This window comes from Diabrotica undecimpunctata, chromosome 6, assembly GCF_040954645.1.
Source record: "Diabrotica undecimpunctata isolate CICGRU chromosome 6, icDiaUnde3, whole genome shotgun sequence".
NCBI classification, from domain to species: Eukaryota; Metazoa; Arthropoda; class Insecta; order Coleoptera; family Chrysomelidae; genus Diabrotica; species Diabrotica undecimpunctata.
Window position 1 is genome coordinate 97604893 of NC_092808.1, and position 15955 is coordinate 97620847.

Consider the following 15955-nt stretch of genomic DNA (forward strand, 5'->3'; position numbering starts at 1 on the left):
GATCTCATGATAATCGTAAAAAATTACTAAAATTAAAAAAAATTTAAATATTCACCAACTTTATAGAAACTGATTTTGCAAAATGCAAAAATGAATTAAAAAGGCGGCGTTTTTCAACTTTAAAATCTATTTTAACTTTTATTTATAGGACACTTTAATCAAAAAATATTGAATTTTTATCGTCTAGTTGATACAAATTTTATTAAAAAAATTAATTTCACGCGCATAACTAGCATTCAAAATCATCGATTGCTTCAAGCGTTAATAAATTGATATTTCCTCACCGCCCATTCGAGGAGAGTATTCAGAAGGAAGTCTGGGGGTAGGCGTAGCAGTTTGCATCTTATTTGGGCTTTCAAAGTCCTTGACATTCTCAGCAAAATTAATTTGTTTGTATGATTTTTAGATGTTCAGTAATATTTTCGCCTCTGTCGCCTATGAGTAAATCTTGAAACTTGAGTTTCAAGATTTATTGTTGAATTTTTTAGTTATGCATTGTACCTACACAATTAGCAGATTGATTATTGTAACGTAAATGTATGAAGCTAAATGTTGTAAAGTGTCATACAATATTATTTTATCGCTTAAAAATCTCATTAATTCTGATTGTTAATTTCAAAATTGAATTTTGCATTTTAAAACTACTTCACTTAAGTTTCCATTTGATATGTTTTGTTTTTTTAAATTCGCTGTCTACTATTTTAAATCGACAATCGCTAAAATTGTGTTTGTGTCGGCCTTTTTAATTGTTTATTTGCATTTAATGCTTCAAGTAAGCATTTTAGGAAAAAATTACAAAAATAACTTTCTCTTTAACATAACCAAACTTATCAAAAAAGTGGTTTCGAAGCGAAAAATTCAATTTTTTACATATTGTTAAGAATTGTTGTAAATAAAAAAATTGCCATGAAAAACTTTTAGTAAACTTTTTTACAAGCATATTATCATCATAATCTATCGAAAAAAACAAGGTTTAGCTTTGGTGGAATAAAATCTACCTTTTTCGACAAAAGCCACTCGCCTATATACACTCCGTTCGCTGTATCTTTGCACATCATAGTAGTATGAATTAAATCAAAGCGTTTAAATCAAACGTAAGTCTTTTCTATATTCATAAAATAATTAGCAAATGTTTAATATAACGTTAAACGTATTTATAGTAATTGTTTGTGTTTATTTATTGTACTGGATGTTAAAAACTCATTATAGAATTGTTTTGAACGTAATTTTGGGTTTTCTACATATTCAACGTTATTATGATTATTGGAAGAAATGCTCTATTTGAAATACTGTAGTCGAGACACATGGACCCAAGATCAAACAACTTAAATTCTCATATTTATTTATTTATTTATTTATACACCAAAGCATCCAACAGCCGAAGCCAGTTACTGGACGAAAAAAAAGTTTTTATACAAAATACAATATTAAACATTTACATCGTATACATATGACATTCAATTTTTAAGCTTAAGCATAAGAAAATGCCCTAAAAGATAAAAAACTTTTGTGCATGCTTTTCGAACTAAGTTACTAACACAAAAAAAAAATTAATTAAACTTTACAAAACAAAACAATAAAAACAATGGGAAAAGAAAACTTAAAGGGTGTTACAAATTAGTGCTCAATCTGTTAGGCTAAAGTATTACGACTTTCCTTATGTCGCATACCTAGAGACTTAGTATTTATTTTTTATACTAGCTGGTTTTTATCAATTTTTTTACTTGTGTATCGAACTTCTCTGTAGTTTCCAAAATAAAGTATGGAAAGTTATGTGTAAAAGGTTTCATTGTTTTAGCCTAAAGAATGGATCAATTACTTTGTTACAACCTATTTCCACAAATGTGACTAAATGACTAAATTATTAAAATAAATTGAAAAACAAAATATCAAAATTATATATTTCCTTCACTTTCAGAATACGAGCTATCTCCAGGATTTATTATGATGGGTTGAGTATAAATATCAACTATATTTTGCTCTCGGACATACCACTTTTAAATAATTTCATGTGTATGTCTTTTTTCACATTCATTTCACACATTTTTCCCAAATGTCTCCATTACATTGATTAAGCTCCTCTTTCCACATATTTATAACAGCACTATCAGAATAGCCGTCCCTACCAATATGCTTATTGTAATATGCCTTACAATTTGCCCAAATTAATTTAATAGCGTTGAATTCACAATGATAAGGAGGTAGTCTCAACACTTCATGACCAGGCTCTCTTAGTAACTCATCAAAAACATACACATTTTCTTTTTTATTCATTTTTGCAACTTGTAATAATTCAGGTTTTGTAAATTTTGGGTCAAATTGGATGTTATTTGTTGTCAGCCAGGTAACAATTTCATTTTTCTTTGAAAAAGTGGTAGGTTGCTTTTCTAAAAGAACACTATGATATGGAGCATTATCCAATAAAATCAACGATGGTTTTTCTAAATTAGGAATTACTTGTGTCCTTATCCACTTAGTAAAAATGTTGTTGTTTATTTCTCCATGGTAATCAATATGTTTAGACTCAGAACAAACAATAAACTTGCTTCAGAAACAAACTCTTTACAAGAACCAGCGTGAACAATTATGAAACGTTTACCATCAAAACCTTCTGGTTTATGTATACTTTTGCTACTAGTGTCTTGCCAGGAAGTTGTTTTATTTTCTTTTGAATAAATTCATGTTTCATCCATAAAAACAAGTTCTAGTACTTACGAAAGAATTTTGCTCTTAAAGCAGCAATCTTGGTTCGTTCGAATAACGATCTTCATCCTTTTTATATTGAAATCCTATATCTCTTAGTTTTCCCATAGTAACAACTTCTTTTTTCTTTAATTCACATTTCAAACTTTGTTGACTAACATGCTTTTCTAAAAAAAAAAACTGTAATAATAGTGAAACTTTATTTTAGAAATGTTAATTTTGATGTGAAACATCTATTGACTGGAGTATAAACCAGATCGTTTTTATTTTGTACAATATCAACTTATACTTACTTTGTAGGTACATATTGTACACAGTGTTTCGTATTGCCATTTTAGTTTCTTCAGGCAGATCAGTTGTCTTGCTTTTACGACGACTTCTACTTTTGCCTGGACTTGAAAGGACAGGATTGCTTTATTTTCGTTTTTTTTTTAATTGTACATACTGTACGCCGTGATATTTTCAAGGCAGCAGCTACCCTCTTTAATTAAAAACAATTTCATGATAGGTAAATTATTAAACAACATACAATTCATTACAATACCTCTTGAAGACAAGCCAAAGGTGCCAATAAGGGTCCTTCGTTCCTTTTTTCCAACTCAAAATATTCATACAAATTCAGCACGAGTTGTTGGGATTGAGAATTTAATGTATTTCCAGGCATATTTTAAAAATAAAAACCTTGAAAAAATATTTTGTTTGATATTTATGACAACAAATGTTTTATATCGATCCGTTAGACAGAGTTTTAGCCAGATTCAAAAATGATACGTCAAATTAAAGGTAAGAAAATTTAACTGCAAAATTTATACTTACATCAAGGAATCCAACACTAAGTGAACAGTTAGTCGTTATAACAACTCTTTTTGAGAAAATTTATAAACTCAAGGCACGAAAATGTAATGGAAAATTAAACATTATGAATATAATTGTTGTAAATACCACAACGCTGTGAAGTTGACAATAAGCAGGTTCAATGATGAGAATTTATCACAGACTTTTGTTATATTACTGTCTTTGTCTGATGTATTATTAAATGTTGGACAAGCGGCTAATTTCAACATTTTATATTCTGTGAGTAGAAATGAGACAAAATTTAAAAATAGTTCGTGAATAATTTCATACATGTGCAAAGATACAGCGAACGAACTGTACTAATAGCTGTATCTCACCAAAATTTGACGTGTATGTATTAGACTGTTTAGAACTAATGTTTTTTTTAAACGTATCGTTCTAATCCAGAAAGGAGGTTGTTTGTCAAATCATCAGATAAGTATATAATGAGAAATCAAGACAGATACGAGCTACTCCAATGCATTTTGCAAGGTAAAATTGAAGAAAAAAGAGCCCCAGGACGAAGAAGAATATCCAGGCTTGCTAATATGAGAGCATGGTATAGAAAGACCTCAACACAGCTATTCCGTATAGCAACCAACAAAGTCATCATAGCCAGAATGATCGCCAACGTTCGAAATGGACAGGCACCCTAAGAAGAAGATAAGTAAACCAAATATAAATATTCTGTGTTCTCTGGTAGTCTTTTAAAATTTTCTGCGTTCGCAAACTTAGTCCCGAACGTCGGAAAATTGCTTTATAAAAAAATACAAAATAATATAGGTAATAATATAGATATAATTTTGGATTTTTAGAAACAATTGTTTTAAACTACACTTGAGTGCAAAACAATCGACTCAAAAGTGATATTTCAGGTTACACCTTCAGTTTTAATGTAAGAAGTATGAACATAAAAAGACGTCATGTGCAAACAATAACTTTATTATTGAACTTACAAAAAGAGTTTCCTAAATATTCATCATTGAAACTAACGCAAGAAAGACGTTATGAACAGAGAAATCATCAATTACAAAATGAATTTCTTTATTTTTCAGTATTTGATATTATCACCCCTAATCCTAATTACGTTTTCCAATCGATTTCGCATGGATCGGATGACTTTTATAATAAATTCTTAAGGCATTGCTTCCCATTCATCATTAAGCTCAGCTCTCGATTCCATTATGGTCCTTGGTGCATGATTCATGTCTTGGACCCTTCGTTTAAGCTTATCCCAAACATGCTCTATTGGATTTATGTACACGCTCAACACAGACTAATTTATTGTAGGTATACCGATCTCAGTCAGATAGGTGATGGTGACTCATGGTATGGCATCGTGCCTTATCGTGCATTAAAATAATGGCATCACCAATAAATCCCGCGTATGGAACCACATGTTCCTCCAAAATGTCTCTGATATAACGATCCGCCGTTAAAACTCCTCCACGTCCTCCACCAGGCACAAAAACCAACTCGGTTTTTTCATCCATGGAAATGCCTGCCCAAGACATACAAGAACCGTCTCCATATGACACAATTTATCGTATAAAATATTAAGCAAATTGGTCTCCTGGCCTTCTATAGACTCGACGCCTCTTGTCGTTGCCCTGTAGGTATATCCTTTCGTCGGAGAATAATACCTGACTCCATTGATAGTCGTCCCAATCCAGATGTTCTCGAACAAATTATAATCGCCTTTTCTTGTAGACTGCAGTTGGCTTTTGACCCGTAGCTGCCCTTTTTGGTGTCAGGTTGGCTGCCTTCAGTCTCTCTCTGACTCAGGCCTTCTCACAATAATGCTTCTGCTTGAGCTGCTTTGACGGATGTGGTATCCATTTTTAATGCAGTTGCGAACTTAGTGACTTATGTATTAGTAGGTTTGCTATGGAAATTGATACGTACGATGTGAACCGAACGCGTTAAGTCGGTGCGTGTCGATTTAAATGAGTCAAATTCTGACACCCTCTCTACGTGTTGCATTATTTACTTGTAATAAGTCATCAGATTCACCAAAAAACAAAACTTTTTTAAAACTCAATAACGAGGTTATTGATTTTTCACTAAATATTTTTAAATTTACACTTTTTAGATTGAAAGAAGAGACATACTTTCGAAAAATAATTTTGAGTTGATTATTTTGCACTCAAGTGTATATGAATGTGGTGATAAACTAAAGGTTAAGGTTTTTATTTTAAACATTATTTTTTTTTTCAAATTTATGATTACCTAAACACGTAATTAACTAAACAGCTGTATTAAACATAAACACTTACCAAGTCTTCCGGATACCAAAGAGTACCAGGAGTACCAACATATTCCGCCATGGCTATAAAAGGTTCGTTGCTGGTTGTAAGGCCCCAGAATGTAAGATTATGTTGTTTGTATGAATCTAAAAATTTGACGTAGTAATCAGCCAGCAATTGGTAGACTTCTTTTCTGACAAAACCCAAAAATCCCTTATAGCTGTTATTTTCTTTGTACGCTTTGGGGATAACCCACGTCGACGTGAAGAGTTTTAGATTCTTTTGTAGTTTAAGTGCTTCATGAATAAATGGAATCTGTAATAAAAGAAGTTTTAGATAATAACTCTACCGGTATAGTTTTAAAATAATTAAACGATTTCCGATGTGAAAAATGAAACGTCAAAATACACATATTTTAAATTAAAATTGTGGTAAGTTCCAAACAAAAATAGTAAATTAGACACTGTTTAATATAAAACACTATGATTCTGCTACTTTAAAGTAGCAAATAGATAAAAAATATTTTCAATAACAAGGTCACTCTTCAAAACCCCTTCATTAAAATTTTCGTAATTCAGTTACCTTTAGTTTTCTAGATATTTCTAATTGGCCGTTTATCTGCGGCAACCTGTATACAGGGTGTTTCAAAAAGATATGTCATAAATTAAATCACGCATTCCAGTTGTTACAACAATAAGTTACAAAATAAAAATTGTTTTTTTTTCATTATCTCCTAAACAAATTGACATTTTGCAATAAAAATGGACACGTTACTTTCTTGTTCTAAAAACATATTTCATACAAAAGAAACAACAAAATCTAAGAGCACAGAAAAAATTTTAGGGGTTGTGCAGCCCTAAACCCCCCCAAAATTTTGAGTACGTTTACATCAAATGAATTTTGTGGCATCATTAGTTTAACACATTATATTTAAAACTGTTTTGCCTCTTGTCACTTTTTCGAAAAACTAGGTTTTTCCTAGTTGGCCATAAAATTACAATTAGTTTCTAGGGATACAATAATTACAAATAGTTCCATCAATAATAGTCAATAATTTGAAGCTATCATTATTTATTGTGTGAATAAGATTAATATTAAAAATTTTGATATAACAATGAGCTACACATTTCAGGAAATGGCAGATATGCATTTAACTTTGGGTAAGTTGAATAAGATTAAATTATGATTTCAATAAACTATCGGGAATATCGTAGGTGAATGTCAAGGCAATAGTGCAGCAGCCTCAAGGCGTTTTGCAGTAAAATACCAAAATAAAAATACACCCGATAGACGATTATTACTGACCATTCATCGTAGTTTACGGAAAACGGGTACATTCCAACCGCAAGTTGCTGGCAATAGTGGTCGTCCAATAATGGATGCAACTGATAAAGACATTTTAGAAATCATTAAAAAAGTCCCTGGAACAAATACAAGGGTAATAGCTGCTCAACTAAATGTTCCTCACGTAAAGGCTTGGAGGCGTTTGAAGGATCAGCGGCTTAAACCCTATCACTTAACAACGGTTCAAGAGTTATTGGTTGAAGATTATCGTAAAAAGATTGGATTTTGCGATTGGTTGTTAATGAAAAATACTCGAAACGTTAATTTTATTAGAAATATTTTGTTTACCGACGAGGCTACCTTTAGTAGAAATGGAATAACAAACCATCATAGCGAGCACATTTGGGCCAACGAAAATCCTCAATCTAAAAAAACGACTCATCACCAAAGAACTTTCAAAGTTAATGTTTGGGCAGGAATTATGGATAACAATCTAATAGGCCCAGTATTTCTTCCCAACAATTTAAATGATGATAATTATTTGTAGTTCTTGGCAAACGATTTACAAGAGTATTTGGAAGAAGTGAATATTGCAATAAGGCAAAATATGTGGTTTATACAAGATGGCGCTCCACCGCATTACAGTAATGAAGTCCGGGAATACCTTTGCAAGCAGTTTTCTGGTCGGTGGACTGGAAGGGCTAGTGACGCACCTATTTCTTGGCCACTCAGAAGTCCAGGTCTTAACCCCATGGACTTTTGCTTTTGGGGGTTTATACAAAAAACTATATAAGTGTATTCTGTAACAATAGAGGACGAACAACAATTAAGGATTAGAATAATTAATGCGGCAAATTGATTTCGTCAGAAAAATATGATTTTTCAGCGCATTCGGTTTTCCTTGTTTTGTACGTCATTTTTCATTAATTTAAGCCATTTATTTATTTGCACGTAATTTTTTAAAGGTTAATGAAAAGGACCGTAACTCAATAAAAACTGTTTTTTAAAAAAAGTGATTAGACAAAAAAATTTTAACAATAATGTGTCAAACTAATGGCGCCACAAAATTCATTTGATTTGAACGTACATTCATTTGATTTAAAGATACGATAGAATGAACCACCTTATTGTCTAAGGACACTCAAACTCGTTGTGCAGTTTGCCACAAAAAATGTAATTTTTGCTGCAATAAATGAAAGCTTGACAAAAAGTCAAACGAGTGTTTCTCTAACATCTCGGCCAACCTTCTGACTGCAGCCCTAATAAATTGGTGGTTTTATATGTTTATAGCTTATATTTATTTAAATCTCTTATAAACAAATTAGTTATTTTTTAATGTTTAATTATTATACCTTTTTTATTAATAATTTTGCAAAGTTTTCTTAAAATTTGACACAATTGCCTTTCAAATGAGAGGATTTTAAAAGTTAATAGCACGTATGAAACAACGTTCTAACAATCGCAATTTTTTATTTTTTTCAAAAGAAAAATTTTCATTTTCGTCACATTAAATATCTCTAATGGTTTAGGAGATACAATAATTTAAACAATTAAATTGTTAATAACAAACTACCTGACGGGTTTTTAGGGACTAAAACCTGAGGGTACCTGGTACCCCCAAAAAATCGATTCTACACACAAAAAAACGTGCAAAAAAAGTGCATACTCAACCTCCACTTGGCTCCTAAAGTATCATGAATACTGTCTTTTTCGTTTCAAAGATATTTACTTTGTTCCTTACTTTATCTTAACCCTTTATATTTTTTATGTTAATAAAATTCTACACCTAGAAGCGTAACGGAAATCCTATGCGGTTAAAAGTAAAACACGTTCAAGCTTTTTACCTACTTAATTGTTACTCACTTATTGGTTATTATAATATTTTTATCGCCGGTATGGTGATTGTGTACGTCATGAAATTATACCATTATACCATATCAATTTTATTCACATATAATTCTTATCGAGTAGATTAGAACTGAAATGTTGAAAAGTTAATTGGTAGATAATTTAATCAGGAGCAGACTCCGTAGGAGTAGACTCCTAATCTATGTAATCATATTTTTATCTAATATTAATGGATTTATATTTTATTTAGAGAAAATAATAATTATTAGAAAAATCCTCAGCCAGTGATTTTCATTGTTTTAATTTTTAGAACATTTTATTTATTACTAACGATTTTTTGCTTTTCGGTGTATTATATTAATATTTTAGTATCTTACCTTATATGCGTAGTGGTATGGATTTGTGTTTATTTGGCGTTTTGTCTGCGACTACTGATGAAATACAAGAATAAAAATTGTTATGGAGAAGTGATCATAAAAGAATATTTTCAAACTGGGTCACTGCTTATTACCCTACAATCTATTCTCTAATTTATACAATATTTTATTTATTGCCATTATTCTTTAGTTACAGGACACAATCTTTATTATTAGTTTTTTCTAACGTTTAGTAATCTTCTTTTTAATGTTTGTAAAACTTTATAATATTTGAATAAACTTATTTGTGATAAACGACAATTAAAATACAAACATTTTTTGAATGATTTGGCTTTCATATCCGAAGCAATTTTCAAATAATGTTTATTGATATTTGTTGAAGAAGTCCAGGAAGAAGAAAATGCTCCTGGTTAAAGAATGTAAGAGACTGGATAGGCATGGACACACATGCGATGGACAGACTTCGATACGAAGTCTGTCCATCTCTGTCTGTCTGGATTGTCTGATTGGATCTGTCTGTCAAGAACTACTGGATTGCACTAAAATTCTGATACTGACTGTTTACGTTAGCAGCGAAGCCTCGTTAGCTTTTAAAAGAAGTCTTCGACATCGCTGACCCTAATATAGTGTATACATGTTTATGTGAGGTTTTGAAAAAATAGTTGCTGCTTTCTCCTCGGGGCGAACAGGTATCATTGTGCAATGATATTGGAACCGCAAAAAAAACAATCTCGCTCCGCCTAGGGTTGGGTGAGTGATTAGGTGATGGTTCTTAAAACTAAAATGTTGCTTCAGGGATATATGCGTACTCTTCCAAGCGATCGTCGATGCATGTTTGCATTTAAATGGACGGTGGATGAACCTTTTTGTTTTTAAGGGTGTGAAATCGTACGTTACCACAATATCAAGATTTTAACCTATTTGGAAGTCCTTGGAAAAGAACTAAGAGTCAGTTAAAGGTATAAGGATGTGAAAGGCCATGGAAACCACCGTGTTAAAGACTCGTTGAGGATTCCTTACTATTTAAAATAACAGCAACAAATTTAAAAACGGTCCGTAGTCCGTGTAGTTTGTTCAATGGTGAAAGGGTTGTAAAGCCCCCACATACAAAATTTAAAATAGAGATGAACCCAATAAAAATAGAGATTCTAGGCCTAGTAAGTAAAAATGAGCGGGAGCCGGGAAAATAAAAACAGAACACAGAGTACTACCTGAACCACTACAATAGGGTGACCACACTTGTATCCGTCAATATTGAGAAATAGGTCATCTACTTTTTCTTAATCACAGGATTAATACCTCTTCCAGAGTTATGCATATTTTAAATTAAGGAATTCTACAGCGAGTTATACAATGCCATGAAACTGCCCAAAAAGGTGTAATAATAATCACGATTAACGATTTTAATGCCAAACTAGGAGCAACTGCAGTAATAGGTAATGCCGTTGGGGACTTTAAACTTGGTGACAGAAACAACAGGGGATCGTTTAATACAATTTGGAATACTGTTCTCTATAGTAAACATATTTTTTAAGCCACAGTCCCGCTGTCTGTATACTTAGAGATTCCTTGTCATTTTCGAAGAAAATCAAGTATGAAATCAGAGCAACTAAAACCCTGAAATTAATATTAGACAAAGATGGTTTAGAGTTAAGTATTTTAAAAGATCTATTCAACGCCATATAAAAAAACCGAAAAAAAAGCTTACACTGTTCGAAGTCAACTTTTACCACCTTAGCCAAAAAACTAAGACATCTAAATCTAATGTCTACCGCATGATAAGCTTGATGTTTCACATTAAGTCGACCATATTCAATTCGGCTTTAGGAGCGGTATCTCAACTCTAGAGTTTCCATTTACACTCAATGGGCTTACACAAAGAGGCTGGAACATATAGTGGACATCTTCTTTACATATATAATATCTTACAGCTAAATTAATAGTCCCAAGATTTTTTACTTGACAAAACTAAAATTCAAATATTTTTCTACTGCACTTTTTACTATGTATAAATCAGACAGGTAGATGAATTTACTGACAAAGGGAATCTACAATTTACATTTCATTACCTGTCGTTCGTCACGGCAAATATCCTTTGGGAATTAGTTTCTAATACTTCGAATATGAGTAACTCAATAAATCTCAAACGACTTTCTGCTATCTTAAAGCTGTTGACTTAGTTTAATATCTGAAACTAGCATAAATAGTTACGGGTCGGAATGGATGAAAATAAAGCGATGGATGTAGATATGGTTGAATTAAGAATCGTTCCGGACCTCTACTGGCATCAGGTAGCTTAAGTAAGGTTAGATAGTAACATGTTAGAGGTCATAACCATAAGAAAGGGGCTACAACAAGGATGTATATTATCCCAACTACTCTTTAATCTGTATTCGGAAAATGTTGTTATCGAAGCTTGTAAGGACACCACCGCTGGAGTCAAAAGCAACGGCAAAACCATTAATAATACATATCATATATACCGATATACAATCGTTATTTCCAGCAATTTGCCTTAACTTTAACTACTGATAAAAGAAATTGTATAATGCAGCGAGCGTTAGGGGCTACATTATATAAACTAAATTACCGGTTTTTCAAAAAAGGAAACACAAGCTGTCCTCCGAAAACACAACACTATAGTTGACCAAGTGACGTCTTTCAGATACCTGAGTGCGCTATTGTACAGCAGCTATGATTTGACAAAAGAAATTCTGACAAGACAGATGTTTAATTGCAGGAAAAACTTCTTTGGTAGGCGTGACCTAGACTTTAAACTGCGAATCTTTATGCTACATTGCTATTTGCACAATCGTTTTATATGGCTGCGAGAGTTAGACTATCAAACCTGCGTTAAAGAAACAGCGTAAGAGAATACTACACATTTTTTGAACGAAAAGAATAACCAATGTCGAAGTTCTTAATAGAGTGCAGAGTAATAAGGAGCTGTGCCAACGATCAAAGAACGTCTAAACTAATCGGGTTATAAATTAAATACTTGGGTTACTCATTAGGAAAAATTCAGTGGAGGCGATCAATAGGAAGATGACAAAATTCCTTGCTCAAGTATCTACGTTATTGGCTTAACAAAACATCATCCGACATCTTCAGAGCCGTCATTTAACGTTTAATTATTACCAATTGAATCGTCAACCTTCGAAGAAAAACGGCATATTAAGAAGAAGAAGAATGTGGGTATCTAAGCACACTAACTATTATTGTTATCAGTCATTCCTTATGTCCCATTTCAGCTCTGGTCTCGACTAGTAGATCAGTATTATCATACCGCATTAGATCTCTACACTTATGTTTGTTTTCCACATTTCATATCTCTGGTATGATATTATTTACTTGTATTATTTCTAGTTTTTTATCTGTTTGACTTAATGTATATTTGCTTTATACCAGCTTGTACCTTATTTAAGATTTTTAATATATGATATTAAATTAATAACTGGTTAACTTTTCCTAAGATATTTGCATTAAACCACAATAAAAACATAAATGTGGAGACTTACTTGATTAACCTACTACTTCTAGATTTTATTTAGTTAATCGACAATATATTTATTGTTCTGAAGCTATTTTCTTGTGGCATTTTAAATTAATTACTATTTAAATGGGAATAAGCCACAATTAAAGGTTAAAATACGTTTATTGACGTTTCAATTTCCACTTCGGAAATCGTTCTCAAAATACAAACATAAGTTTTGCGTTGCCAATCTTGCGTTTTTTAATTAATTTAAAGAGTTCTCTTTCCACGCCGGCTCTCTTAAGGACGTCATCGTTTCGAACTCTATCCACCCAAGTTATGCGCATCATTATTCTTAATGACCACATTTCAAATGCTTCAAGTTTGTTGATAGATGTTTTTTTTAAAGTCCACGTTTCCATGCCATAAAGCAAGATGGACCATATGTAGCACTTGACCATTCTGTAGCGTATTTCGAAATTTAGGTTTTGATTACATAGGAGCGGTCTGAATTTCACAAAAGCTTGTCTTGCCATTTGTATTTGGGTTTTTATCTCTTGTTGTGGATCCGATTGGTCATTGATTGTGGTGCCAAGGTATTTAAAAGTTTTTACGCGTTTTATGCTATTGTCACCTATGCATATTATCGGGTTTTCTGGAGGGTTTCTGCTAATGACCATATATTTCGTTTTCAAAAACTTAGAAATCATTAAAAACCCTCAGTCATTCGGTAACTGTGGATCTAAATTCCATTACACGTCATACTTCTGAAGGTAATAATGCTAGTTCTAAAATATAGTCACCAAAATAGCCAAGAAATATGCACTCAATAAAAATTTAACTAAAACGCAAAAATATCGATAAACGAAATAAACAAGCATCTTTCGGATCATCGCAATGATTAGATTAGTCTATGAGGTCAAACGGTCTTATTTATTTACACTCCAAATCTGTCAAAAGTTACTAATAGGATTGAAGAGTTTAAAGATCTTACCTTAAGGTTGATATCTTCTGGTGCTAGCTGAAAGTTTTTTAAAGTAGGATCCACACAGTTTACTGTATGCGTGTCACTATCAATATATGAATAAAGACGAGTTGAAAAATCTGATGAACCCATAGGAACTCTGGCGATATTGTAGTCGAGACCATCTTGTGAATAATACGACCTAAAATTGTATACAAGCAGGATATTTTATTAACATACGATTATTATTTTTAATCATTTTAGACTGCAAAATTCAAATGTCAAAATATTACGATATAGAAAAATTGATAATAAAACAAAATATTAATTGTTTAAGAGATATAGAATGTGTTATGCAAAAATTGTATTTATCGCAGCCAATTTAGATCTAAAAATGATTTAGTCTTCTTATCTCCTATCTGATTTTCTTTTATATATATTTTTTCTAACGTCCATCTATAATTTTTTTATGAGATAGCTATATAATTAATACATGTAGGGGAAGAAGTACTGCGACCTATCAAATTTATTGTACACATCTACCACCTTAAATACGTTCAGGTGCATTTTAAGTCGTGCTTAGTCTATAAGTGTTCCTGTTAAAATAGTATTTATTTTGTTTAAATGACTACAATTTTTATATGACTTTTCCGGTTATAGTGGTTATAGTTCCGTATAGTGAAATTCCACTATTTGGAAGAGTGATTTTATGTTTTAAACGCCGAATGTCGTTAAATTTAAATGTACTGAGCGGCCTCCGAAAACTACCCGTTTAATTTGCGATTTCTCATCATAAATCATAGAATGTATAATTAGTACATTTATTTGTGCTTCTCTATAGCAGACGTAATCACAAGATGCGGTACAGTGTAGCCGATTCTTGTTCACAAGTAGCAGTTATGGTCATACAAACCTGAATTTTTCGACGCAGCAATTATTACCGACATAAAAATTCCAAAAAATGAGTTTTTTCAATAGTAAAAATTGAGCACAAAATTGTATTGAAATAAATTATATTTACATGTTGAGTTTTGCTACATAAATAAGTTTATAAAATAAAAATTGATATGTTACATTTCATTCCCATTCCGTTTCAAAAACTTGGCAACTTGGGAATTTGTAAAGCAGCGTAGCGGTAACACCACCGCACCTGCCGAAGCAAGAAATGTTCATTTATATAGGCCTGCTGGCGGGAGTGATTCTGTTGCCTTTTGTGATTATATTTCTTGCAGATGAAGTTTGTGGTGATAATCCTAGTCTTATTGGAGTTTGTCGTTTTATAGTAAATTTTTAATTATATTCTGTGATTATTAAACTATAATGGACGAACAACCGAGTTTTTCCAAGAGAAGACCGCAAAATGTTAACGTTAGAAGAGAAGATGGTGATACGATATGAAGAAATTGAATTGCATGATGCAGAAAAATGGTATCAAATATTAGCCAAGCGGTCGATATTTGTAGCAGTTTAACAAAAGTATCCATTAGCTGTATTTATCATGTGCCTAAAAATGCATCGGAAAATAAAAAGCAAATGAAACGTAAAACTAGATGTAGAAACAACGCTGTTTTGGATGACGAAACAAGACATTTTATTTTCTGAGTAAAATTCCAAAACTGAAAAGATTGCTCAAGGGCTCGAAAACAATTACTTTTTACCCAAGATATCTCGCGAAATGAACTTTCGATATGTAAAAGCAGAAAAAGTGTGTTATTAGAAAAAAAAAGAGAAAATATTGTGTAGAGAAGAAAATATTTCAGACACCGTTTTGAAAGTTAGAAAAAAAATAAATAGTATAAGATTATATAAATAATATTAGGTATATAAATATATCATAATAAATAAATAAAATAAATGTAACTATCGTGTATATCTATGAAAACGGTCTTTGGATATAGAGATCGAAAGGTCAGTAAAAACCTGTAAATAAATTTATATTGTGGCCTATTTCGAACAAATAAAATTAAAAAAATATATTATAATTAACGTTGAAATAAAAGTGAGTGTACGCCACTGGATTTTCATACGTCTTTTCTCACTTCTTTGCCGTCAAACGATGAAATCACTCTTCCAAATAGTGAAATTATTTAGAAGTAGTTTGGACTGTCTTATTACTTTTAATTAACCGAGTTTTTTTTTCTTCTACGATCTAGGTCTCTTTCGTTTCTATAAAAGTTTCTCTTTCATATACGGTATTTTTGCACCTCCTTTAGTAAATTTGTTGAAA

At 31.8% G+C, this 15955-nt stretch overlaps 1 protein-coding gene across 1 annotated transcript in view; it reads right to left on the reverse strand.

Moving 5' to 3' along the window:
• Window positions 1–15955, reverse strand: part of LOC140443609 (putative glucosylceramidase 3) — a 54698-nt gene that overhangs the window by 16583 nt on the left and 22160 nt on the right. The window contains exons 3-4 of the mRNA XM_072534960.1: window positions 13759–13930; window positions 5814–6098 (exon numbers count right to left, since the gene is read on the reverse strand). Of these exons, the coding sequence (XP_072391061.1) occupies window positions 5814–6098; window positions 13759–13930 (457 nt within the window). The remainder of the gene's footprint in view (window positions 1–5813; window positions 6099–13758; window positions 13931–15955) is intronic.